We start from the raw sequence: 24937 nt of genomic DNA on the forward strand, positions 1-24937 counted from the left end.
TCCAAGGCAGTGAAGAAGATCCTGGGAAACGAAACAGTGGATTTCCATTCAATTCATTTCCATGTTACTTTCTCTGTTGGTCCTTCTAGAGACCATCTCCCTCTCATTACCTACCTACCTACCTAGGTACCTTACCTTAGGTTCTCATCTCTAAAATTTTGCGCCTTTCCTTCCTCCTTCCTTTTCCTTCGATCGTCAAGTCAACCTGGAACTGTCGACAACTGACAGCTTCCACTGGTTCTATTCTTGTTACACCCCCCATCGGGATCTCACTCCACCTCATTCATCTAAACTACCACCCCATTCGTTCCTCCAGACTTGCAATACGAGCGCTCTCCTCTCTTACTCTGTCGACCACGGCTTTCTTGGGTACTTGAATCTCGGTCTCTCCCTCGGTCACTTTTCTGTCGATTTTGCCTTGGTTTCTTGATCCGTCTCTCGCTTGCCCGCGACGCAATTGTCATACAACTTTGACTCTTATTATCTGGATACATTTTGGAAAAGGCAGGTCCTAGTCGCCGGCGACAATGGCCCCGACCTTCCTCAACAACCTGCGCCGCCGATCGAGGGCCAGTTTCCGTACCAATCGATCAACCGACACATCCAGTGATGGTGCTACAAGTCAAGCAACATCGCCCTCAAGCGGCTCCTTAACGCCGCCTTCGATTGATCACCAGTCAGATCCTGCACTTCATCTGCAGGTAAAAGATCAGCAACAACTCCAACGTAGACAGTCTCAAATGTCCCAGAGCCAGAGCCAGCTCAACGTCCCCACGCGACCGCCGCTATCGTCCAACTCCAACCGCAACAGTGTTTCGGGGATGTCGGGTCTCGGTGCGCCTTCTATCAATGGAAGACAAACCCTTCCAGTGTCACCATACGCCCCAAGAGTGGTCAACATCACCGAAAATGCATGGGTATGTCTTGGTGTTTTGCTTTTGAATTGTTTTCTTTGGCCAGTGGGCTTTGTGGCGCGCATGCAAATGCAAGCCATATCGTCAGGGGTACAGAAGCTATGCCAAGACTTCCAACAAACATCACTCGCTCAAGAAGCTAGTTGAAGTGTTGTGCTAACCGTCACCAGGTCTATCAAAAAGTACTTCTTGTTTATGGCACAATCGGAAATGCCGCCGAAAAACCCCTCGATGGCACCCTTAATGTTTGCCGACTCGACGACAACTTCCCCGCGATCAGCTGGCCCGTTTGCAACTCGCATTTCAAAGCACTGGTGTACCTTCAACCGGGTCCTAACAGATTGCGCTTCGAGTTCTCAAGCCCGAAACTTGCGAACAGCAACAGCTCCAACCCAATCCATGCTTCCTACCTTACTGTTCATATGCTGCCTGTAACCAATTCACCACCTTTGCAGCTAGCGATACTCGTTGCGAAGGACTCCCCCGAAACATTCGATGCCTCGCCCGCCCGAGCCGAAAAGGAAGGAAATGGCCTGGAAATGGCCGTGAAGAAGTTCAGAATGGCAGCGTACCTGTGGCAGGCCTTCACATCGGAACAGATGTGGCGGAACAAGCTTGGCCGACGGGCCTTCCGCTTTGATGAAGAATGGACAACAGGCTCGGCCAATTATCGTGACCAAGAGAACGGCACCATGCGCTCCGAAGCCCGTGTGCATATTATTCGCTCCGACAAGACCCTTGCTGAGATTCGAGATCTTAACAAGGCTCAGCAAAATGAGAAGGCGACCGATAAGGGCGCTTTGTACGGGATCGCTTCAGAGGCCGTTCAGAAATACTTCAACCCGCTGCCAGGGCAAAAGCTATACGTGTCTTGTCTCCTCTTGGATTCTCATTGGGATACGACAGCAAAGACCGTGACCGGCCATGCTGCTCTTGGAGGAGGGGATGGTGATCTTCAGCTCGCCATTTTTGGATCTCACTGCCTTCACAGTTACCCTTCCACTTTCGAAGAGGTTGTGCCTGCTTTCACTGACTGTACTCCGACGGATACAAACCACGTGGCTAATGACTGCAACGAAGCGGGCAGTTCTTGGGAGGCTGCCAATATCGGTATTGGCGCTCATATGCATGAGACGGGCCATCTATTCGGATGCCCCCACCAGGAGAGTGGTATAATGCTGCGAGATTACGTGGTACTCAACCGCACATTCGTAGCTCGAGAGGCCTATTGTACAAGGACCAAATCCAAAGGTGGTCTTGCACTCCAGGCCGACGAATGTGGATGGCACCGCCTTGACTGCTTGCGTTTCCGAGCTCACCCGTCTTTCCGACTTCCCAACGATCCCCCGATGAGCCCCGACGGTAGTGTTCAAGCCTTCCCTGTCGAAAATGGCAATGTACTTGTTATGGCGGCCACAGGAATTTTCTTTGTTGAGATTTATGCAGACGGTGACGATGTCTGCCATGCTTGGATCGAGTATCCCACTGATCAAGGGACGCCCTCCCGACAAATCACACTCAGCGAGAGCGAGCTGCGAGGCAGACTGCCTGAGAAGAAAAGAAAGGGATCTCTCAAAATATCAGTCAAGTCTTACGGGGGAGGATCACTTGATATTGACGATTACAAAAGATTTACCTCCAAGGAATCTCTCATTAAGCTACCGAACGGGAAGGGTGCATTCCGAAGCCAGAAGCTAGGTAGCTCTAAGATGGATGGAAGCCAGCCTACGGAAGCCATCTTTACGAGTGCTGTCAAGCAGGACCGAGTTCTATCCCGTGTGGTGATTTACCACGGCATGGCCGTGGACGGAATGGAATTCATTTATGACGATGATTCCAGGCAGTTGTTTGGAAAGAAGGGCGGCAAAGAAGGAGGAGATACCTTCGAGTTTGGTAAGTTCTTACTCATTGATGGTCCTACAAGAATCTAACAGGAGACGTAGATGTTCGTCGTGGTGAATACATCAGTGGCTTTGCCGTGCGATCTGGGTTTTGGATCGATGGTATACAAATTCTGACGAGTTTGGGTCGCAAGTCACCCGTTTATGGAAATGCTCATGGAGGAGATGCGTAAGTTTTATTCTTGTGTCGCTACGAACTTAGCTGACCCTAGTCACTAGGCACACTTTGATACCTCCTCGAGGATACATCATCTGTGGTGTTTCTGGCTCCTGTGGCCAATGGTTAGATGGATTCTCGGTTCTCATCACACGATGAGCAGGAGCAAAACCACACAATGTCCAGACTTTTGCACACTCATTCTACAGGATAACAATCAGCCGTCTATGGATAAACATTAATTGTTAATTATGAAGCATGGGAGACACGCACACATAGTTGCGTGTCCTGACACACCCTACCTGTCTTACAGCGGCCAGACAAATACCGCAAGCATTGTTTGGGACTTTTATCTGATACTGGCGTTGGGGTAGTTTTCTTTTGTTTACCGCCTCTGAAAGGAGGCTGCACACTCTACATACATACATACATACACGCTTGCATATCGAGTCAAGGGGTAACGCATACACAGTATGCCATGAGCAGACGGGGACCTGAATAAACACCGCTGGGGATGCCTGGTCTTGAAATCTTTATCGCTCTGTGCTCAATTTGACCGTTCTCTGCGTGTGTCTAGAACAGTTGTGTGTGTGTACTAACTCTCATAGGTTTCATCTAACTTCGCTTAATGTTCTGACGGTGAGTGAGCTTGTGCGAATACGATACGAATCTGACATGTGATACTCTACCCCAGAATCTGTTGAGCTGTTGATCAACTTGGTGACAATAGAGATTTTGTACCATTCTGACGTACTCTGTATGTACGTAAGATAAGTACCTAAAAAACATCCAATGTACCTAGATGCGAACGTGACCATGAACAACCGCCTTTGACCTTTCCGTGTGACGAACTGTTGATGGCTGGCGACTTATCAGGAACGGTTGAGCGTCTAGTAAGTCTAAGACATTGCCATCACGTGCAGCTGGCCAGCACTAGCGCCCACAATGACGGCATCCACCCAAGCAAGGAAAGCAGGACGTCCCGCGGCGAAAGCAGTAAACACGACGTCTTCCTCAACGTCAACGTCAACGTCAACCAATTGTGGAAAACCTGCTCTCTCTTCCCTTCTACAACTTCACACAACCACCAGAAACACAACAAGTCTTGCACCGTGGAATACCACTCAACTTCGCATCGCTAGTATTCCTGCTCTCTTGGAATATTCTCTTTTCGCATCCATCGACACCGCTTCCTGCCACCGCCGCGAAGCTTATTACGATTGTCCGATTCCTGTACTCCTGTACAGAACACTGCTAAGGTCAACCCCTCGCATTGTCCGACTCTATCAAACCTCGCATTCACCGGAAGTCGTTGGAACTACCGTAGAATGTCTAGAAGGAGCAACACCATGTCGGGCTCCAATGGAAACATCCCCAAGGACGTCACATCCTCCAACAGCCCAGGTAAGCTTTAGCCAAGGATGAAAAAATTAAGCGAGTTTTGCTTTCCAGTACTGACATTGATCTTCTCTATAGCAATTGACAAGCAAAAGACTCTTCTTTCCGCAGATGTTGGGCACTTCTCTCTCGTGCGCGCCATGCACCTTGCCGACTTGATTACTCTCATGAATGGTATGTACACCATGACCACGAAGACCGTCGCATTTGGCATGCTTCGTTCTTCATAGAAACGACATGGTTTGCTAACTCTAGCGTCATCACAGGTGCTTGCGGTGTCATGTCCATCTTCTCCTCGCTACGATACGCACTTGGCGACCCCAAGGATTTTGACAACCTCTGGCTTGCTCTCTTCTTCCTTCCTTTCGGTCTGTTCTTCGACTTTTTCGACGGCAAGGTTGCTCGATGGAGGAAGAAGAGTAGTCTCATGGGCCAAGAATTGGATTCTCTTGCTGATTTGGTATGTCTTAATGCACGCATTGTCACTTATTATGGCCGCTGATAGTGATGCTGTTCAGATCTCCTTCGGTGTCGCTCCCGCTATGGTCGCCTTCACCCTTGGTTTTCGTTCGCTGGCCGACACTGTTGGTCTTACCTTCTTCGTTCTGTGTGGCCTCACTCGCCTCGCCCGCTTCAATGTTACCGTTTCGGTTCTTCCAAAGGACGCCACTGGCAAGAGCCAGTATTTCGAAGGAACTCCCATTCCCACTTCGCTCGGCATGGACGCCATCATGGCCTATTGGCTCTCGCAGCGTTGGGTTCATGACAATCTTCCCTTTGGTGTCTGGTTCCAGGGTTCGGCTTTCGAGTTCCATCCTGCCGTGATTCTGTTCATGATCCACGGCTGCCTCATGACCAGCAAGACCATCCGCATACCCAAGCCTTAAACGACAGCCGATATTGCTATTTAACATGGTAGGTTGGTTTGGCGTAGTTGTACCGAAAAATTGGGTGGGGTAGAGGTCATGTAGTCTGGATCTGAGCATACGTTTGCCATCACTGGAGGGTATCGCAGGATCGAGCAGGGGGTTCAACAGGAAGTTCGCAAGGACAAACATCAGGGACAAAAGGGGTTCAGCGCAAACGGTCGGAGACATTTTTATTTGGGGGTTGGGTGTTTGGACAGGACATGATTCACGCAGCTTATTGAAACAATGGTAGTTCATGATACCCATACATTCCTTCCTTACCTTGTTGCTTGGTTTATGTGACAACTTTGAACCGGGTTCTTTATGAGCACAGCATTATGAATAGATGCGTAGTACATGGCCATATGGAGTTGCTCGATAGTATCGACTATGATCTGTTCGTGTGGCGTGTAGGCTTATGTCACATTACACAGTGATAAAGATGTGACGGTCAATTGGTCGTGATGCGGACGCATGGCTCTCAATGATGAGATCATTTTCATGATGAAAAACAGAGTGCCTGCTGTAGGTATCTCTTTCATCCAGGGCTTTGAGAGAGTGAATCTCGCTTGAGTGAGTGGATATTCGGAATCCAACAGGATTTGAAGCTACTAGACCATTAATTCATATCTCTTGTTGATTGTTTCCAAGTACCAACCAGTATAAGGTTCAAGAAAAGCTTGTATGTGCTCGCAGGTTCTCTGTTCTCGATGCAATGAGTAGGCATGGGAAGCTGAGTATGACCAAAAATAGAGTCCTACGTGATGCCTACGCACAATCTGAGGCTCTGCGGTGAGTGGACCGACAAACCATGATGAGGCTTGGTTGCCGAATTCCCGGTAGTTACTGAATGAAACTGGGAAGAAGATCTTCATGAAGTGGAGGCAACTAAGAAAATCACATAATTTGTCTCACAAAAAGACCAGAACGATTCAAGGTTTGAGTCTTCACCAACTTGATAAAGACCAATCAACACCATCTATATCTGAAACATGCTGTCGGAGGCGCTGGAGCCAGAAGCTCAAGACTCAAAGAACGTGTTCAGGGTAAGACATGGGTTGTGATATGTTGAGGCTGTGCTGTTGAAGGATGCTAGGCTAGGACTACGGGCTAGACAGGCTCTAGAGAGTGACGGGTGGCTGTGCTGTTGATGATAGGCAAGGATGGGGGGATCTGATCGTCGGGACATGAGAGGAATACCACCTAATTAGGGTTTTAGTTACACCGATGATGATACCTATGATGCTGTAGCAATGCACTGAGGAAATAAAAGGGAGAATAATATTGACGATCACTAACCATTGATAGACAATACCTATGGGGACAGCAGGAGTGTAGCAGTGGTACATACCTACAGACTGCCTCTTGCTGCAGTGGCCTATGTTGGTCGTAGCCGCTTTGATGAGAGTGCCTTCCACTACTGTACAAGTATCACCAACACCATTTTTTTCGTTTCTCCATCATCACCAACAAGATCGTGATCGATCGACCAACCAGATTCTTGCGTGAACCACTGTAACCGCCGCCTGTGTTAATGCATCACCGACTTTCTGAACTGTCTTGACTGCGCGGCCTGTCTTATCCCCGCCCCAATTGAGCTTTGCTCAACGTGAATCGTGATAAAAGTCAGGCATTACTAAAAGGAGGACTAATTATCGAGACAAGTAGATCACTACCTACAAGAATCCTCATAGAGGCCAAAATCTCTTTCTCCTACCAGTACGGATACAGCTTGTGACGACTTGCAAGATCGATGGTTCTATTTCTGGCTCACCCATATACACTAACACTACTACACTACCCACCCTCATCTCGGTTCAAAAACTAACGGTTGGGCCAAGACATGGAAGTGTCTGGTCCTAAACCTCCGGACCCTGAACCAGAGTCTGAGCCTTAAAAGCTAAGCTTAGTTGCGGGGGCGAGTCAGCCCTGAAGGCTTACGGAGTGGTATGGATCAGCTTCCATTCTATGAGCCGACATGCCTTCTTACAGCTTGAGGCATGGGTTATTATCCTCCTTGTAAGCTGTAAGCTGTAAGCGCAGCCTTTCCAATTGACTAAAAGCCCCAAGCGTCCCTGACTATATCTCGATTGCTTGATTTCTGATTCTCTTCGATTATGATTTCTGATTCAGTTACGAGGGTTCCTCAGCCTTGATCATCTGCTTTATCGACTAATAACATCTTCCTCTTTCCCTTCAAACCATAATCAACTTCCAGAGCATATACAAGCGAGGACATGAGGGGCGACTATTGCTAACACAGGCGTTGCTGACTTGTCACCAACTTCACAATGGAGCCGCTTCGGAACGTATCACGACAAGACTCTGAAAAGTCTGAAGCCCGTCGAGAAATAAATCGATCCAACTCTGCCGTCCAACATGTCACCGATACCATGATCGCCGTCACGGAATCTTTTCGCCATCATTATCAACAACAATATGGCGGTTACTCTCCAGCAGCACCGGCTCCCACTTACACAAACCTCAATTCTCACTCTCAGCCTGGACATTGCTCTCACTCTCGTTCCAATTCTCATGCTAGAAGTCCTTTAAGCGTCAGCGAAATATCCCCGAATGTGGATTTGCTAGACATGGATGTGGCGAGCCAGATGAGTGTATCAGAGATGACTGTTTCACCCGTTTCATCGCATCGAAGCAACTATATACCTATATCACTTATGCCAGGACGACCTCCAAATGTCGAGACCGATTCTCTCCTTGACCGTGAAGTGGAATCGGAAATGGCTCAGACTCCAGCACAAGTCCCTGAAGACTTGATTCGACTGGCAACACCGAACTTACCATCGCGATTAGATACGCCTCATACACCACCTCCACGATTCAGTGTTCCAGTAAACCTGGCCGAGTCTCGCCCAAACGAAATTCCTGCTGTTACTACAGGTCCAACACCATCGGACTTTTCGATCAACCATGGCGGACTTGTCCAAGCTGCCAGGCGCTTTGAAGCCTTCCGAGGAACAACACAGCATCACCAATACATGGCCCTGAGGCCTGACATGGGTACACGATCACTCCCACTAGGCACGGTCACCCACGTTCGTGCGGGATCCGACCTAGATCCTTCTTCATCTGCAAGTCAGGGTTTGCGAAGGAAGCCCCTGAACGAGGGGGCAAGGATGATTGAGTTCAACCATGCCACCAACGAAAGCCTTTTTGTTGCTGTCATATGTATGGCACAGGTTCTGACATATGCCAGTCTTGCACAGACACTGACATCTGCCCGACGAATTGGAGAGTCATTCTTCGAACCAAAGCGCACAACACACCTTGCTTGGTTCACATCAGCGTATGCACTGAGTTATGGCGCATCCACTCTTTTTGGCAACCGGATCGGGAATGTCTGCGGACAAAGATATACCTTCATCGCTGGATACATTTGGTTCGCCCTTTGGAGTCTGCTTACTGGTCTCAGTGTGTATGTACAGACGAGCGCAAATGGAGGAGCCGTGTTCTTCTGCTTCTGTCGAGCTATGCAAGGCATCGGCCCTGCACTTACTATTCCAAATGGACACGGAATGCTGGTGAGGGCTTATCCTCCTGGGCCTCGCAAGATGCTTGTGATGGGATTCTTCGATACCTCCGTCCCTTTCGGATTTGTTACTGGATCGGTAATGACAGGATTGTTTGCCAATTATGCCTCGTGGCCATGGGCCTTTTACTGCTTGGCCGGCGTATGTACAGCCCTAGGTATTTCAAGCATCCTTGTCATCCCGGCAAAAAGAGTCTTGGTCTACAATTTCGAAGGCAACTTGTGGAAGCGGTTAGACATATTGGGTTTCGTGTTTGGAATCGCTGCCTTGATTTTTTTCAGCGTTGGTTGGAACCAGGCGCCCATTGTGGGATGGGATACTCCCGAGACGTACATCTTGATCATTGCAGGAATCATACTTATACCGCTATTCACTTTCCTCGAGTCACAGGCCAGTCACCCGTTGGTGCCCTTCAAGCAGATTCACCTGGCTGCTGGTATCACACTCGGCTTCGTAACGGCAGCATCAGCAGCATTTGGAATCTGGGCATGGTATTTCGTACAGTTTATCGAAGTTGTCAGGGGTTGGGGTCCTCTTCTCACGAGTGCTGCTCTTGTGCCAGTACTAGTGGTTGGTGTTATCATCGCCTTTGTATGTTGGCCCTTTGCAAATCGCGATTTTACAGCACAGTTGAGCATGGTGGTCTCATCAATCACCATTCTGGTTAGCTCAGCTCTCCTGGCTTCAGCCCCAACTCAACAAGCATATTGGGCCAACTCATTTGTCAGTGCCATCTTCATGGGAGTTGGTATGGTGTTGATTGTTCCCGCTTCCTCAACTGTGCTCGGACGAGATGTGCCAGAGGGACAACTGGGACTCGCAAACAGTATCACCAATACAGCAGCAGCTTTCGCCTTTTCAGTAGGGCTGGGCATGGCTGGAGCTGTGGAAATGGGCAAGGGCGGTGACAAGGATCCCTTGGGAGGATATCGGGATGCGCAATACTTTGGCCTAGGACTAGGAGGGCTGGCCTTTATCTTAGCTCTGGGCCTGTTGTGCGCGGCGTTACTCAGACGCCGAGGTGAGTGATTTTGATTGTTTGCATGGCGTTCCAAGAGCTTGGAGACTTTGAGCCTTATATATACCCCGTGAGCGTAGCAGGAGATTTACAAAAGCTAATAAAAACGTACATTTTTCACAATAAAGACATGCGTTAAGTTAAAAAGGTTGCCCGTTCTTTTCGGTTTCTCTCTTGTCTTCTTCGTTGAATCCTCTTGTGTCTGTACATACAAACTCCAATCCGATGCCGTATCATACGAGCATGGCGACCGCGGGATTTGGGATATAGAGCCATGTGGGAAAGCCAAACCAAGCAAAGCACTTTGGAAAATCAGATACCGTCCAACGCCAGAGAAATACATGTCAATCCCTTCTTTCTTTCTTCCTTTCCCTCCTCCTAGATTCCATGGTTTTCGATCCCCATTCCCTTTAAGCAGCTTTCGTAGGTCGCGTAGTCGCTTAGTCCTCCCTAGTAACAGAAGTTATCTGCAGTCGTCGTCGTCGTCGTCGTCGTGGCAAGGAGATTATCGGCCACCGCGGCTGAAGCCACCACGTCCGCGACCACCACCGAAGCCGCTTCCACCTCGTGAGAAACCACCGCTGCCACCACGGCCACCTCCGCGACCACCGAAACCACCACGAGCACCACCTCGAGGACCTCCACGGCCGCCGCCGAAACCACCACGGCCACCGCCTCGGGCACCGAAGCCGCCGCGTCCACCGCGGGCACCACCGCGACCGCCACCGGCGCGCTTGGGCTTGGGAGCTCCAGGCGGGGGCTTAGGCTTGGGGAGGAACTTGTCGAGGGGCAGAAGCTTCTCTGAGCCGATGTAGAACTTGTCGCCCTCCTTGAAAGAGGTGGCCTGGATGCCCTCTGTGGGCTTGATGGTAAAAAAGACCTGGTTGATGGGGCCGAGGACCTCGTCGACCTTTCCGACGGCAGTCTTATTCTCGAGGAAGATCTGGGCGTTGAAGTGAGGGACCTTGGGGTTGATGGACTCGCAGACCATCTCGCCCTCGCAAGCGTGCATGAACTTGCCCATTTCTGAGAGCGTTAGTTATGGGATTCCGGATAGAACATGATGCTATACATACCGAGGATCTGAGCAGGAGGGCCCATGTCTCGCTGTTGGAAGCCACCGCGGCCTAGAAACGGTTCGTTAGTAGTTGATCTTGAATCCACATAAAACAATGCTATAAGAGCTAATCACTCCCAGATCCCAGCCTCAATTCGCATGATTCCGACGTCTCTTGCATCGCAAAGAGCCAATTCCCCCAAAATCAACCGCGAAACGAAGAATAGAGACGTACCACCGCCACGGCCTCCAAATCCACTACCGCCGCGTCCTCGCGAACCTCCACGGAAAGACATGATTATCGAGTTTGCGCTGTCGCCAATTGGTATAAATCCAAGGTATGAAGAATTCGCGATTCGATCGCTCGATCGATTCTGTTTCGGTTGATGCCCGTAGCTGGGGTTTTGGTCGTTGGTTTGGGCCTTGGAATCGTTTCCGCGTAGGTCGAATGCTGAACTTTTTTTTTGCCGTGTGAAATTTTGCAAAGGAGTGTCCACCAAAGGTTTGGCGGGAGCTAGCTTGGAGCGGCCCGATTGGTTGATGCGACCTGGGGCGGAAAAACTATGTTACCGACATCATATACCGATCTCAGATAAGGATGAACATCGGATGACATAATAAATAGAGCAAAGGAGACGCTGCAGGTTGTGAGTGAACATCTTTTTTGACCAGTGTTTGACAGTCACTGTAAACTCATCATGCTCGCTGAACTTTTCAATCAATTGAAACAGACTAAGATATCTTATCACACCGATCCAAGTAAGTATTTTGCAGAACCAAACCAAAACCAAACGAGGGATATTCCATTTCAAACCGTACCATAAGTCGACCCGCCAACACATTTGACCAACGCCTCCCTTCAGTCAACGCTGTACCATCCTCCCAAACCATTTCTCTCCATCACAGCAAAGTAAAAATAACAATAAGGAAAACAACAAAGGGCACAGAATGTGGGGAGAACTCGAATACTGATGCCCCATCCTATGCTTGAGTACTCTTGGGGTAGCCGCCGGGAATATGCAGGTTTGAGATGGTGTTATGACTCTCAGTCCGGTTGTTACCAGATGGCCGGATTGGGACAGGCTTCTCATCTTCATCGTCTGTCTGGAGTAGAACAGAGTCACGTTCGGTGTAGACTGATTCGCCTCCTCGAGTCGACGGCCGTCGCTCTTCAGTTGCGCCGCCATCAAGTCTAGGAAAGCCCTCTCCCACAGTTGTCATTGTGTAACTGTTGCCCTTAGCGTTGCCATTGGCATAGCTGTGATTGGGTTGATTGTCATATGATGCCTGAGGATATGAAGGCTGCTCAAAGTTCGATGTCTCATGGCCAGCTCCACTGATTGTATATCCACCGTATGGCTCCTCTCGTGGCTCCATAGTATGATTATTAGGATGCTCATCAAAGTGGCGCTGTTCGCTATTGGCGAAATTACCATGGCGCTCATCCTTACCCTGGGGGATCACAACAGGAACAAAGGTTTGATCATGGTGTTGATCGACGTAGTCTGACAGCTGTACAGGCTGCTGCGATTCATACTGTGACTGGTATGGCTGCTGCTGCTGTTGGTGGAGGGGGGCCGGGTCAACGGGAGTCTGGTTGACCGGCTCGCTCGTATAAGGGTTAACACCGTCGTAATGGGCCTTTTGGCTTGCGATTGCAGCATGCGAGGGCATCTCATCCATGGGCGTCTGGTGAACAGTCCCATAGCCGGGATGATCGTCCCTGCTCTGCTCCGATTCTCCAGCGGCCGGACGAGAAAGGGCACCCGTGACAATCGGTGGTACAGCGGGGTCCCTGTTGTCCTGGAAGCCAGAGCTTACACTAGAAGGCGAATGAGGGGCCTGTAAGCCACGTTGCGCATTGACTTGGATATCAGATGGGAACCGCCCACCTGCTTGAGATCGCCGGGGAGTCGCCTCATGTTGTCTTGGTCCCGGATTGGTAAATGATTCAGTATCGGCCGTGAAGGGCTCCTCGTCCTCCTCGTCGACCAGTCCATCGCTACTAACTGATCGTCGGGATGATCGGCTAAGGCTTCTAGAATGGCTTCGAACAAACTGACTTCGCTCCTCGGCAGTCTTCTCGGTGAGAGCCTTGATATCCTCATACCAAGCCATCATGGTGTCATGACTTTCGGCACGGAAGACCCAAGTGTGTCCGCGGTGCATGCCGCCCGTTTGGCGACCCTTGAGGATAAACTTGTTCGAAGAGCCTCCTTCGTTGGAGTGGGATCCTACTTTCTGTTCTGGAAGATAAAGAGACATGATAGGGGCTTGCGCCTTGTCCGCTGACTTGAATTCGTGGAGATGCGTAGCAGAAAGTACATACCTAGCAACTTGGTTAACTTCTCTGATCACGACGTTTTGACAACGAATACTTACCAGCCGGCTGTGTAGCTCTTCAAGTATTTGCTCTTGCGCTCCAACAATCCGGCTCGAATCTCCTGGGCTGCCTCATGGTCCTGTCCAGGGTAATGAATCTGGTCCGGGGTCCTGAGCGGAATATTTGGGTCAACGAACTTGTCGTCGTGAGTCACAAAATGCATCCATTCGTGGTCCTTGGGCATGGCAATAGGGCCATCTCGAAGCTCGCCAATAACGTTATAGGAGTTGTCGGCCTCCCGCTTAAGAATGCCAGCATAAGCGTTGTAGGCTTTCTGAATCTCTCCCACAACAATCGCTTCCAGCTCTCGTCCGGAATTCTCCAGGTTGAGATAAGCTTGGTGGAGGTAGTTCTCCTCGTCCAACTGACGCTCAACTTGACGGTCGACAGCCAGGCGTAGCAGGTATGGATCTTGCTTGCCAGTGGTAGAAGATTCATCCAACTCATTTCTGCCGAGAATATCGCTGAGGGTCTTGACAGCTTTGCGGGTATGGTCCATCTCCTTCTCGACCGAGTTCTTGAAGTCGCCTGAAAGGTTCTTGATCTCCTTGATCTTCTGCTGGAGGTCGCTCCTCAATCCAGTGAGTGCAAGAATAACATCCTCTTCAATTTCTTTGGCCTTGTTGGCCTCGAGGATAGCATTCTTGTTGTAAATCCGTAGAAATTGAAGCGCATCATCTATTCCAGCTGACTGAAGGAAGCCAGGTGGTGTAGCAATATTGTTAGCCACATTGGCGAGTTTGAGGAGCGACTTGGAACGCTGCTCGTAGTGATTTTGAATTTCGCGGAAATATGCAATAAGGTCCTTGAGCACCTTTCTCCAGTTCTGGAATCGGTTCGAGAGTGTCTCGGTAGGATTGCCCGACGTAGGGACTGGGCAATAGAAAGCACTATGCGCCTCATCATGGTCTGATGAGGACTGCAAGGCAAGACTCTTAACGCTGCCAGCTCTCATAGAGCGACGGCTACTACTACGCTTGAGACTCCCATTTCGGCGCACTGAACTCTTCTTCTTGAGCGTATTCTGGCGAGCCAGGAGCTGCTGGTCATCGCCAGTCACGAAGCTATGCACCGAATTGCTGCGCTGCATGTTTGCGCTTGGTGAAGGATAATCAAGGAGGACTGAAGGCCCGCGCGGTGCCGCACCCCATTCCTCGGTAAAACGACCTCCTTGTTGCGACTGCGGTTGCGGTGCGTAAATCGAATTTGACCGGTTGTAGGTATCGTCGTGTTGAGAATATGATTGTGTGTGTGCGTTGGCGGCAGTATTAGTCGCAGTTGCACGCTGGTGCGAAGCTGAGGATGATTCTGGAGAAGAATCGTGACCGTACGAGTATGAATAAGACGCCTGTTGGGGAAATGACGAAGGTTGAGATTGATGAGAGTGAGAGGGAGGTAGATCCATGGCGGAGGTGGCGTTGTTATTTCTCCTACAGTACGACGCAAGTCGAGTACCGTAGTTTAACAGCCTGAGCTAGAGCAAGCAAGGACCAACGGAGAGAAACAAAAACGACGGAATGGACCACGAGGAGATGGGGGACGGAGCCGAGACGGAAGGGGAGAAGAGCCTGGAACCTAGAGCCTAGAAAGTCAGTACATAACTACACTGAGTGGAGGGGTTCCAGTCGGGTTGGGCTGGATTGAGCCGGTTGCTGGGCGAGCTTGTGCAGGCAGCCCAAGCCAAAAACCAAAAAATCAGGGTGTAGAGCTCACAGGATGATGGTGTTGACGCAATGGGCGCACAACCTCACTACTGGCAGATTGCCGCTAGCACTAGATTGGAGGCCTTTGGAGGTTCAAAGCGTGAGACTAGCGTCTCCTTTTCGCGTTGCAGTGGAGGAACTTTCTGAGACAATGATGATGGTGAATCGACGACGTGCGTACCTTGGCTCTGTCGCTTCTTCTGTTTCGAGGAGCTTGAGCGGAAACTGTGGAGTAGAGGATTGAGAATCAGCGGGTAATAGAAATAGACTGAAGATCAAAGGAGATCTATATGTCCCACAATGGAGGAGTCTTGCAGTTCGTTGTTGCAGGTGAAGGTGAAGCAAAGACATAGGTCTAGTACTAACTTACTGTTAAGCCTCGGTCTGAGTGAGGAGCTTGTACCTAACGAAAAGAAAGAGTGAGCGTAGTCGGAATCAACTGAGTCAACAAGCGCCAACGACAGACAGGCCTAGAGCACGGTCAAGTCTTTGAGGCGCCAGATGGAGATTGTGTTAGTGATACTGGCCGTGATGTTTGTTATTATGAATGGATGATGTAGTTGATGGGCTTGGAGAAGGGGGGCATTGAGTTCCATCTGGTCGCACGCCAAGAGAGCTCATGGCACTTACAGCGAATGGGCTTATTGACGGTACTTGCAGCTACTTTAGCGACATGAGCTGGGGTCACTAATCTCCCTATCTTCCTCGAGTGCCTGGGCAGGTTCTAGCTTCTGTAAGTACTGGCAAGTATCTTGATCCCAATGAACACCCCAGCTCAGCTGCTTGCAGCCAGTTTTCCAACGCATCTTCCCCACCAAATGACGTAAACGGACGCCACCAGAAGGGTCCATCCCTTGCTTGGTCTTGATCTTGGTTTTGGTGATGCCCTCACACTAAACCAGAACCGCAACACAACCCAACGACGATCGTCATATCCCCCAGGCTGTGCCCAATCTCACATGCGGCCGATCCCTTTCAATCGCAAGACTTGTCGCTCCCACGGTTGTATCCACCTCACCACTGAAGCTGAGATCTGCTCGGCATCGCCGTCTCCCGGATCTGCAACTTGCTGTGTCGATGTTTCGTAGATATTCGAACTAGGAAGGCCTTTGCAATCTTCTCCGCATGGAGATTGTGGATCTTGATAAAATCGTGTTCAAAACTCCATGAAATCTGAGTTAATCTTGATTTGTACAAGCCGCATCCCGGCTCGGCACTGTAAAGTGACTGCCGATGACATCCACCTTGAGGGATATTAACAAGAGGCATCCGAGGACGGCTTAGACAGCTTCAACTCATCGTTCCTCAATCATAGCTTTCAAGGCATTGCCAAGTTACACAATTCACTCAATGATGCCATCATCACATGCCATTGTCGAACAAAATTATCATTCTCTTCACTATTACTAACTCTACAATGCTATTACTACATAGTAGCACGTAAAAAGAGACTTGCCGCAGTTTACTTACAATCTCCCCAAAGCCATTACCAAGACCAATGCCCAAATCTTTCCAAAACGCCATGCCTTATGCTTTGTGTTCAGCCAAGTGCAGCAGAAAGCTCCACAAACGCCATCTTCAAACCGAGAGTCTCCCCTAGCGCACGGTGACGGTTGTCGACCGGTGCCCTCCGCCCAGCGGGATGTTACTGTTTTAAAGTTCGTGTCCTGGAGAATAACAGCTACCCACTAGTATCACGCTTCCTGCTCTGGGACCGTTTCCTGAATTGGGTCAGCAGGAGGCTTCTCAACCGTTTTCATCCGTCCCCATCGCCGCGGCGGCGGCGCCTTAGGTGGTGTCTTCTTCGGTCCTCCATCGACGAACTTCTGCGCAAATGGCACCCCATGGCGGTGTTTTGGTACCTCTGGCAAAGGCCTCTTCGGTCGAGTAGCTATTGTGACGTTTTCATCATCGGTAGCAACGTCACCTCCATCGCCTGATCGACTCGGTGTCTGCACTCCCGGCTTCTCCTTAACTGCCGCGACGTCGCTTACACTGATACTACTCGCGGTTTGCGACCGTGATAGACTCATGCCGAGGAATCTGCGGGCGACTTCAGCCTCACCGGATCCTACCGTGGGGGACTGCGCTTCTTCTATCCATTTGACCTTTGATACACGGTCGACCAGACGAAGCGTTGTGTCGTCTGCTGGCGCAAAGTGAACATTGTGCGAGCCTCGGAGAATGCTCAGCACACGCAGAATCTCATCCTGCTTATAGTGAGGCGGCTGGCTGAGTTGCGTATGTGCCAATAACGGGTAAAGCACTCGTAGGTATGTGTGCCTCAGGGACATTTTTTCATCCGGCAAATCCATCAAATTTCGAATAATGACGTCCAAAAGTACTCGTAAGTCGTTCGTATAGAAGTATTCATATGTCGCCTTGGTCGTGAATAGCAAATACAGGAGCTTCAAAATGAGTAGCTGTAGTGATGTTTCGGTTTCTCGGTTCAATAGCAAAATGATATTTTCGCCAAACGTTCGGAACGAAGCTCCGTGAAGACTCAAGCACTTCACAATGCGATTCGTCAGAGGCGAATTGGGCGAAGCAGAATCGCCGACTTCTGTCGACGCAAGCATATACTGTTCATTTAAAACAAGCTGCGTCTATGTAAGCAATGGCAGCTAGATTGGGATGGAAGCTGCTTACCAAAACACGAATGGTTGGATAATGATAAGGATCATGCGCATCGTCAGACAATTCTTCAATCAATGCAAAAAGATAATGGACAAATTCATCGTCCACCATAGTCAAGTCGTCGACCCGCAGTCGTTCCATACGCGACATCTCATACATAAGCTGCAGAAGAAGGCGATGCAGACCAGGGTCCTGATCTCGGCAACCATTGATCAGTTCCAAAAGTCGGGGGAAGCAAGCCTCGTCCACCATGCGAGGGAACATGGTCTCATCCTGGCACCCGTCGAGGAGGAGAAGAGAAACGATAGCGTGCAGAGGCCCAGCCTCGTCCTCTTGAAGCAAGCTATAGATAATCTGAGTGCGAACATAGTCTTTGTTGGCCTGGAACAGGTCGCTGGCGAGAAGCATCCGCGTGCAAGTGGCGATTTCTTCCTGAGATTCGTAGAGATGGTCGCGAAGGCGTGTCGTTAAATCTATCCATGTGCGCAAGGCATCGTCGATCGTTTCGTGGGATTCGCATTTGCTCGAGACGCACTTATCAAGTTCTACAAAAGATCAATCATGTCAGTCTTTTCATATCCTTCATTTTTCTCTATTGTAGGAACCCCTGTAACAAAACTTACCGCTCCATAGCTGCTCTTCGTCCTCCTCATGAGTGTAGGAAGCTTCTTCGAAATCTGCCATGATCCTCGTTTCCGTAAGGGTACAGGGACCAAGGCATCGAGTCCTGTTGAGACTGGATATGCGTAATGCGAAGCTGGCTGGGGGTGTTGCGCTGGGTAGATACAACGGGACGACGGGCCAATTGACAATGGCTTCCAAGGATAGACGCGAGCGCAGTGGTCATCTCCTGGAGATGACGAGACCAGAACCTGAGATGGAGCAAAAGATATCAAAGCCGAAGCCAAAGTTTGTGTAGTGGTTGTGTTTCGAGAATTCAGGTGGCGGGGTCGAGACTCAGTTGTTGCTATAAGCCCGTTTAGCGGTACCGTGACCTCATCCAGGCCTGTCGAGTGCTGTCTTGGCGGACCACACAGCAACCTACGGTAACAACAGAACAGAACAGAACAAAAGCGTGGCCTCACTTATATCAACAGATATCTATGAATCCCTGTTACTTCAAATATTGTGGCTAGTACTGTCATGTCACGACCGCTATAATAGACACCGCCACAGACTTTCCAGACACCACCAGCTGGACGAATGATTGAATCACAGGCACTCCACCAAAGCTGTTGCTTTGAATGCATAGCCAAATACAAGATAGAATTCTATATAATCTTTGAGCTTTCGCTATTGCCAGAGTTGATACAAATTAAACGACCCTCTTTGATGTCCCTGTCCGGCATCAGGGTTTGAGGATACCAAGCCAAAGCAATACATATAACGTGAATGCTCCCAAACGCCAGACAACAACCGCTGTCAAAAACAGCAGAGCCATTACCAAATACCTCAACACCACCAAGGTCGCTGCCAAAAACGCTGTGAGGCACTCAATCTATGACTTCCTCTTTTCCTCCTCGTTCTCTTCGTGGTGATCATCATAAATCTTGACTCTAGATGCATATTCTTTAATATTGCTGACAACATAGTTCGTAATCGTGTCGCCCTTTCCACCAGCCACCCGCAGCAACAGCTCGTTCAGGTTGTATCGCCCCAAGATGTCGACGTGGTCAGCTGTACGAGGTCCTCCGCGAGGGTTGAAACGTTCTGGCTCGTGGGGCATTTCAACGACTGTGACCTTGACACCTGCTGGATTGTAGCGTTTCATGTTCCAGCCATGATTGCACATGTAACCTGTGCTGAGGAGGTTCACAGTCCCGTCGCCCTCACCCATTATAACACCGTGATCGACGTCTCCTTCGGTAAAGCCCGTGTCCATGGTGATGTTGAGGTTCGTCACCAGAGGCTGGTCAGGGGACCTGTAGTAGTATCCTCGCTCAGTAGGCTTCCCGACGCCATAGAAGCAGTAGATTTTGAGGCTAGGTGCAAGTGGTAGTCTGGTCTCGAGAGGGTTGATCCATTTCTTGGGGTCCAGCTCATTGGCTTCGACTTCGGCAATAGTGTGAGCAATGCCACGAGAATAACTGCCCTTGAGCTGATCCTGGTACCAATCCTCGGTCGTATTGAGTAAGTAGGACAAGCCCTCCTCAACAGTGAAGTTACGATCAGGGGTTGTCCAGTTCGACCCAACTCTGAAGTTTAATAAAGATCCGTACGAACGATTCTGACCTGGCAAGTCATCCGGGGCCCATGTCAGATTGCCCCAGACAGCGTTGCCACCAATTGGTAGCATAGATGATATACCGGGCATGCCGCGGAAAATTTCAGCCCTCTCTTCCTTGCTCAGGAACTTTTCCAGACCGTAGATCGCAAAGGGGTTCAACTGAGCGGTATCGCGCATTTCACCAGACAGGACAGCAGTCAAATCTTTGACTGCCCCGAGCATACATCCGCTAATGTTGATCCAAGCCTCGACGTGTCGCTCAACCCAGTCCTGACCACCACGGCCTCCCCTCTCTGATTGCACCCAGTGGAAAAAGTAGAACAAGACCTGACTGCCCATGCTGTGCGATGCTAAGACAACTTTTCTGTTGTCCACCTCCAGCGCAACTTCGATGTGTGATTTGAGTCGGGTGAAATATCGGTCTCGCACCTCGAGGTTCGGGTAGGACAAGCGCCAATCATAAGCAGCTGTGAAGGAGTTTGTCGGGTCGTAGCCAACCGAAGCAAGATTCTCAAAGATCTTGCTCCAAATCCAATAACCTGTGATGAAGAAATCGGTGGCATCGAAGCCCTGGGCAGCTCTTAGTTTGACGTTTGGCGGATCAAGTCCAGTCCTCTTATCAAGCATCACATGCTTCTTCCAGACCTCCTTGTCCATGACCAAGGCTTTCATCATGGTCCAGCTTCCCCAAAGCCGCTTCCTGAAGTAAGCCTTTGAGATATTGGCGGTTCCCCAAGACTCGAGTCCAGTCGAAATAACGCCTGGTATCATAATCATGGGATGGTGTGCTTCAAGACCTTCAGCCCGTGCTTTGGTTCCGACAGAGAAAGGCTCATATGATTCTGCAAAGTCGCGCTCGCCTTGGATCAGATCGCGCATGTCCTTGACCAATCCAGCTGGCAGAGCATCTAATAGGTTGTCCATGGACAAGTCGGTGAACTCGGGAAGGTCGATAAGGTCATTGCTGGAAGCGAAAAATCCGGCGGCGATTATTCCAAACAAACTACCAAGAAAGAAAATGAAGGTATTGCGGCGCTTCCGAGTCTTTGGAACGGCGTGCTCGACAACACGAACGTGCGTTGTCGGGTCGGTCGCTGAGGTTTCCTCCCTTGTAGTATCATCGCTCTCGTTCGTTCTCGTATCTTCATCTTGGCCCTGAACATTTCGGCGCCGTAGGTTTTTCGCCATGTTGTCGACCTAAGCAAGAACAAGCCTCCGCGAGGCGTCGTCTTATTTAGTCAGTTGTTTGGGAGGGGAAAAAACACCACCGACCAAGATAGACTAGGGGGATTTTTGGAGTTTTGAGAAATGTCGCTCGTAGCTATGACGCCCATAGACACCGGTCTACTTTAAGTTGGGTGCGGGTGGGCGCGTGCTCTAAATCTAAAACAAAAAACGGGGTGGTCGCAAAGTCCGAAGTCTAGAGAATATCGTATCATCTGTCAGCGGAAGTTGTAGAGTAAACATACCGACTGATCTAATTTGATACGGGAGAAAACATCTGTTGAACGATAGTGGGAGTATCAAAGCCACGCACCGTGGTACGTAATTATGAAAGAGTTGCTCCATGTTTGGAAGTCGCGTGCATCACATGAAAATTGTCAAGTGTCTAGGAGGTAGGGAGGGAGCTCATTCAAAGGACATGCTTGCCGTTCCTGATAGGCAGGAACCTGACGTCAAAGCCAAGATAAGGCTACTAATCTTAAAATGCCGAGCGGATGAAACGGAAGAGGCCGAAATCACAAAGTCAAGCGTCTTTCTCTCATTCAAGGGCTCCCATTCCTTGAGAAAGGGATATATACACGTTATGGAGTTTAGAGCTGTCATTATCACATGCTTGAACTTCGAATGATGATGAAAGGACACAGACCATTTCTCCATGTCTCTTCTCTCCCTCTCCCTAAGACAGTTCAAATTGACTTTACCCAAGTTAAAGACGCATTTGTCCATCGCTTATATCGGCTTGATCAGACCACCCTCCACTGTAAACGATGCAATGCCTCACTCAGCTAGAGCCACCTCATGCAGGACCTTTTCTATTCCAATGCCCCCGCTCTCCCCTCCACAAAACCATCAGAAAAAAGCTCTAAAATAGCGTCCTTGGCTTCTGCAGCACAGCGGAATCCCTGCCAACGGCCCTGCGTGCCTTGCCCTCGTGGCCATGTGCATCAATTCTTTGGTGCGGTTTACCAAACCCGGCCTGGCAATCTACTGTTGGAGGCGCTGGCTGTGATACCTCCAATGCATTGCATATTGCCACTCCCAGCCCCAAATCTTGAGATCTTCCCACCCTCTTTCTTGAGTTAATGGCTCTTATCCATTGGAGCTCAGCTCAAGTCCTTGACCCCTTGTAGGCCAGCACTTAGTCTACCCCTCACACCGATACCGGGTTGAGTCTCCATTTCTGCCTGCCCCTCTTTAGGTGTCAAGTCAAGATCTGGTTTTAAACCTTGAGACGCCCATATCTAACATCTTACCCAAACATCAACTTCAACACAACTCTACTCTACTCTACTACCGCAGCTCTCAACAGCATAACTGATCGTCCAGAATCAGTCTGGTCTCTTCTATCTTCTTTAAACCCCCATAGTCCCATGGCCCCTACCAAAATCGACGATCTTCCTGGCGAGTTGCGCTACGTACAATATGAACATGCCCTCGAGGCTCAGTATTTACCCGCTATCCGGGCATTGATCTCAAAGGACTTGAGTGAGCCTTACAGCATCTATGTATATCGTTATTTCTTATGCCAGTGGGCACATCTCTGCTTCATGGTGAGAATAATTCACCCTCAAGTCGATTCCAGTGTAGTTATCTGACAAATAGTCCTCAGGCACTGAACCCAGTCGACTCATCTCTCATCGGTGTTATAGTGTGCAAGCTGGAAGTCCATGCTTCGCACTCCAACCCCACTCGAAGAGGCTACATCGCCATGTTGGCCGTTGCTTCTGACTTCCGTGGCCATGGTATTGCGACAACCCTCGTCAAGAAGGCCATCGACGCCATGACCAAGCGCAATGCGGACGAAATTGTCCTCGAGACTGAGGAGACCAACGTCGCTGCTATGCGATTGTACGAACAGCTCGGTTTCTTGCGCACTAAGAAGCTACACCGATACTACCTCAACGGCAACAGTGCATATCGACTTGTTCTGCCGCTCAAGTACATCGACCTTGACGCCAGCGCCAATGACCTTGAAATCATTGATGTATAAGCTTTCACGGCTAAATGGGCATTTATAGTATTTTTCACGGGGTTCAGTGATGGGAAGCCATTGATGGACATGGGCGGACAAATTGAGCACAGGTCAGCGACAGCATTTAAGCGTCATGCGGAATTAGCATCTCTTGGAATCATGGGCGTTTAGGATATTGGTTATGAAGGTCATGACGATACGATCCTGTTCTTTTTTGTTTCTCTCTACATTATGCACTCGGATTCTTGATTTTGATCCTCCATACACGATGGAACATTCCCTCTTGTTCTGCCTGGCCAGATGAGTCATTTGTTGTGCGCCGTTAGGTCTGGAAGATGTCAGATGACTTATAGATCGACGCTTTCAGACCCCAGGGATTCCCGGACGATATCCCTATGTACGTATATGCATCTATCGACTTGCGTCAGCCTCACTTTATTGACATCAATACGAAACCATGACTCACCTGGCTTATAGTAGATAGGTCGTCCTCGAGCTTCAACCAATCTGAGCTCTCGAAGCTTTTGAAGCACCCTGCCAACGTCGGCCTTGTCTGCGAAATCGGTCGTGTACACGCAGATGAGTCGATCTTTTCGAGAATCCTCTTCGGCTGGTCGTGGAGCAACCTTTGCAGCAATGCCAAGCTCGTTCTTGGCAGTTGCTTTCGCGACAATCTCCCACACGTCGTTTACTTCTGCTGGTGAGCAGAACACCATCCACTGTCAAGGGTCAGTCGTGTTTTGGCGAGACGTCCCGAGAAACAAACCTTGCCAGCGCGGACTTTGGCAGCGTGTGCCAGGTGCAGTATATCATCTGAGGCTTTCTTGATTTCTTTTCGAAGATCCCGCTCTTGCGTTGCAAGGACCTTGTTGGTTTTTTTCAGTCCGTCCTGGAACTTGGAGAGAAGTTCTAGTCTCTCCAGGCCGCCTTCCATGACAAGCGCAGTCTTGCTGCCTTCTTCCTCGGGAGCCTCATCTTCATTGCCTTTACTAAGTTGGTTTTGCCCCATAGACTTCTCAACGCGGGGTATATACGGATTGCAAATGAAGATCCAAGGCGTATCCTCCGTGATGTCTGTTGTCCTGGGTGGGAGACGTGCGAGGAACTGATCTACCGTCTCGGTAAGCTGCCATGCATAATTTACCCCGGCATAGGGATTGTGAAGATGCGATGTTTCGTGAACGTTGTTCTTGTCAGGAATAGGCCTCCCAGGGCATTGCTGTTGCTCGAGCATCCAGCTCTGAACATCAAATTGTTGTACACGGTTGTTAAGGTTCATGACCATATCATCGTCCCCTAAAACTGTAAGCTCATGCAGATTTAATTCAACGGTGGGGCGTACCGTAGAAGTCAGATTCGTCGGAATATTCCATGACGTTAAATCAAGTTAAAATTGAAGAGGATGTAGTCAGACCAAAGTAGAGCCTTGGGTTAATCAGCAATGGTGCTGGAACTGTTGGTGTGGTGGACAAGAGTACCAACTGCGCAACAAGCATAAATCAAAAGGAGAAAGAGTTGTCAGCATAAGAACCAAGATCGCCGCCTCAGCCGTCCTATGTGTTAAAGTGACAAGTTATTAATGAATAAATGCGCGTGTTGACGTAAGGAGCGGAATCCCCAAGACGAGACGAGGGGATGGAGTCGCAGAAGCAAGTTCGCGTTGATAGCGCTAGTCCGGCAGTTAAACCTTGAGGCCTGTAACTTATACCCTGCAATAGATTACGCCTCAAGTTTGATCGTGGGAATAGTCAACCACTTTATGTATCTTCTTGTTTAGTTAAATGCCTGCATGCTTCGCAGAACTCTTTGGTATCCAATCTGAAATTACAACTGTGCATTCTGGCGATCATCGTACCTCTCAAGTCTCACCCTATAAATGGATAAGGT

General features: G+C 49.6%; 9 protein-coding genes across 17 annotated transcripts; 4 read left to right on the plus strand and 5 right to left on the minus strand.

Moving 5' to 3' along the window:
- Positions 1–294: 294 nt before the first annotated feature.
- FVEG_05045 (hypothetical protein) lies at positions 295–3131 on the plus strand (the record flags this gene model as incomplete). Its single annotated transcript, XM_018893056.1, has 4 exons — positions 295–917; positions 1085–2807; positions 2858–2984; positions 3035–3131. Exons 1-4 carry the CDS (start codon positions 528–530, stop codon positions 3129–3131), a joined length of 2337 nt encoding a protein of 778 aa, XP_018749863.1. The 5' UTR covers positions 295–527.
- A 1169-nt stretch (positions 3132–4300) lies between these two features.
- On the plus strand, positions 4301–5257 carry FVEG_05046 (phosphatidylserine synthase; the record flags this gene model as incomplete). Its single annotated transcript, XM_018893057.1, has 4 exons — positions 4301–4376; positions 4449–4544; positions 4637–4830; positions 4889–5257. 4 exons carry the CDS (start codon positions 4301–4303, stop codon positions 5255–5257), a joined length of 735 nt encoding a protein of 244 aa, XP_018749864.1.
- Positions 5258–7089: 1832 nt separating this feature from the next.
- Positions 7090–10272, plus strand: FVEG_05047 (hypothetical protein). Its single transcript, XM_018893058.1, has one exon. The coding sequence runs from the start codon at positions 7570–7572 to the stop codon at positions 9856–9858; it is 2289 nt and encodes a 762-aa protein (XP_018749865.1). The 5' UTR covers positions 7090–7569; the 3' UTR covers positions 9859–10272.
- FVEG_05048 (H/ACA ribonucleoprotein complex subunit 1) lies at positions 9851–11387 on the minus strand. The gene is made up of 3 exons (XM_018893059.1): positions 11140–11387; positions 10924–10974; positions 9851–10873 (listed from the first exon to the last, which is right to left on the minus strand). The coding sequence occupies exons 1-3, from the start codon at positions 11198–11200 to the stop codon at positions 10353–10355; spliced, it is 633 nt and encodes a 210-aa protein (XP_018749866.1). The 5' UTR covers positions 11201–11387; the 3' UTR covers positions 9851–10352.
- Positions 11388–11603: 216 nt separating this feature from the next.
- FVEG_05049 (hypothetical protein) lies at positions 11604–15668 on the minus strand. 4 transcript variants are annotated; one of them, XM_018893062.1, is made up of 4 exons: positions 15361–15668; positions 15001–15215; positions 13287–14862; positions 11604–13233 (listed from the first exon to the last, which is right to left on the minus strand). In XM_018893062.1, exons 3-4 carry the CDS (start codon positions 14690–14692, stop codon positions 11886–11888), a joined length of 2754 nt encoding a protein of 917 aa, XP_018749869.1. In that variant the 5' UTR covers positions 14693–14862; positions 15001–15215; positions 15361–15668; the 3' UTR covers positions 11604–11885. The 4 variants fall into 4 exon arrangements, with proteins under 4 accessions (XP_018749869.1, XP_018749870.1, XP_018749867.1 ...); XM_018893063.1 differs by having other exon boundaries at positions 13287–14869; positions 15361–15539; XM_018893060.1 differs by having other exon boundaries at positions 15001–15668.
- A 689-nt stretch (positions 15669–16357) lies between these two features.
- FVEG_05050 (hypothetical protein) lies at positions 16358–18660 on the minus strand. Its single transcript, XM_018893064.1, has 3 exons — positions 18251–18660; positions 17640–18172; positions 16358–17590 (listed from the first exon to the last, which is right to left on the minus strand). The coding sequence occupies exons 1-3, from the start codon at positions 18309–18311 to the stop codon at positions 16685–16687; spliced, it is 1500 nt and encodes a 499-aa protein (XP_018749871.1). The 5' UTR covers positions 18312–18660; the 3' UTR covers positions 16358–16684.
- Positions 18661–18843: 183 nt separating this feature from the next.
- On the minus strand, positions 18844–21605 carry FVEG_05051 (phospholipid:diacylglycerol acyltransferase). Of its 2 annotated transcripts, none has more exons than XM_018893065.1 (2): positions 21324–21605; positions 18844–21274 (listed from the first exon to the last, which is right to left on the minus strand). In XM_018893065.1, exon 2 carries the CDS (start codon positions 21040–21042, stop codon positions 19126–19128), a length of 1917 nt encoding a protein of 638 aa, XP_018749872.1. In that variant the 5' UTR covers positions 21043–21274; positions 21324–21605; the 3' UTR covers positions 18844–19125. The 2 variants fall into 2 exon arrangements, with proteins under 2 accessions (XP_018749872.1, XP_018749873.1); XM_018893066.1 differs by having other exon boundaries at positions 18873–21274; positions 21392–21605.
- Positions 21606–21843: 238 nt separating this feature from the next.
- FVEG_05052 (ribosomal-protein-alanine N-acetyltransferase) lies at positions 21844–24672 on the plus strand. Of its 4 annotated transcripts, none has more exons than XM_018893068.1 (3): positions 21844–22628; positions 22688–23473; positions 23528–24672. In XM_018893068.1, exons 1-2 carry the CDS (start codon positions 22449–22451, stop codon positions 23066–23068), a joined length of 561 nt encoding a protein of 186 aa, XP_018749875.1. In that variant the 5' UTR covers positions 21844–22448; the 3' UTR covers positions 23069–23473; positions 23528–24672. The 4 variants fall into 4 exon arrangements, with proteins under 4 accessions (XP_018749875.1, XP_018749874.1, XP_018749876.1 ...); XM_018893069.1 differs by having other exon boundaries at positions 21908–22628; positions 22688–23447; XM_018893070.1 differs by having other exon boundaries at positions 21908–22628; positions 22688–23447; positions 23535–24672.
- Positions 23181–24897, minus strand: FVEG_05053 (hypothetical protein). 2 transcript variants are annotated; one of them, XM_018893072.1, is made up of 5 exons: positions 24529–24700; positions 24393–24475; positions 23817–24346; positions 23517–23769; positions 23181–23461 (listed from the first exon to the last, which is right to left on the minus strand). In XM_018893072.1, exons 2-5 carry the CDS (start codon positions 24421–24423, stop codon positions 23373–23375), a joined length of 903 nt encoding a protein of 300 aa, XP_018749879.1. In that variant the 5' UTR covers positions 24424–24475; positions 24529–24700; the 3' UTR covers positions 23181–23372. The 2 variants fall into 2 exon arrangements, with proteins under 2 accessions (XP_018749879.1, XP_018749878.1); XM_018893071.1 differs by having other exon boundaries at positions 24393–24897.
- Positions 24898–24937: the final 40 nt, after the last annotated feature.

The sequence above is a fragment of the Fusarium verticillioides genome, chromosome 4, assembly GCF_000149555.1.
Source record: "Fusarium verticillioides 7600 chromosome 4, whole genome shotgun sequence".
Taxonomy (NCBI): Eukaryota; Fungi; Ascomycota; class Sordariomycetes; order Hypocreales; family Nectriaceae; genus Fusarium; species Fusarium verticillioides.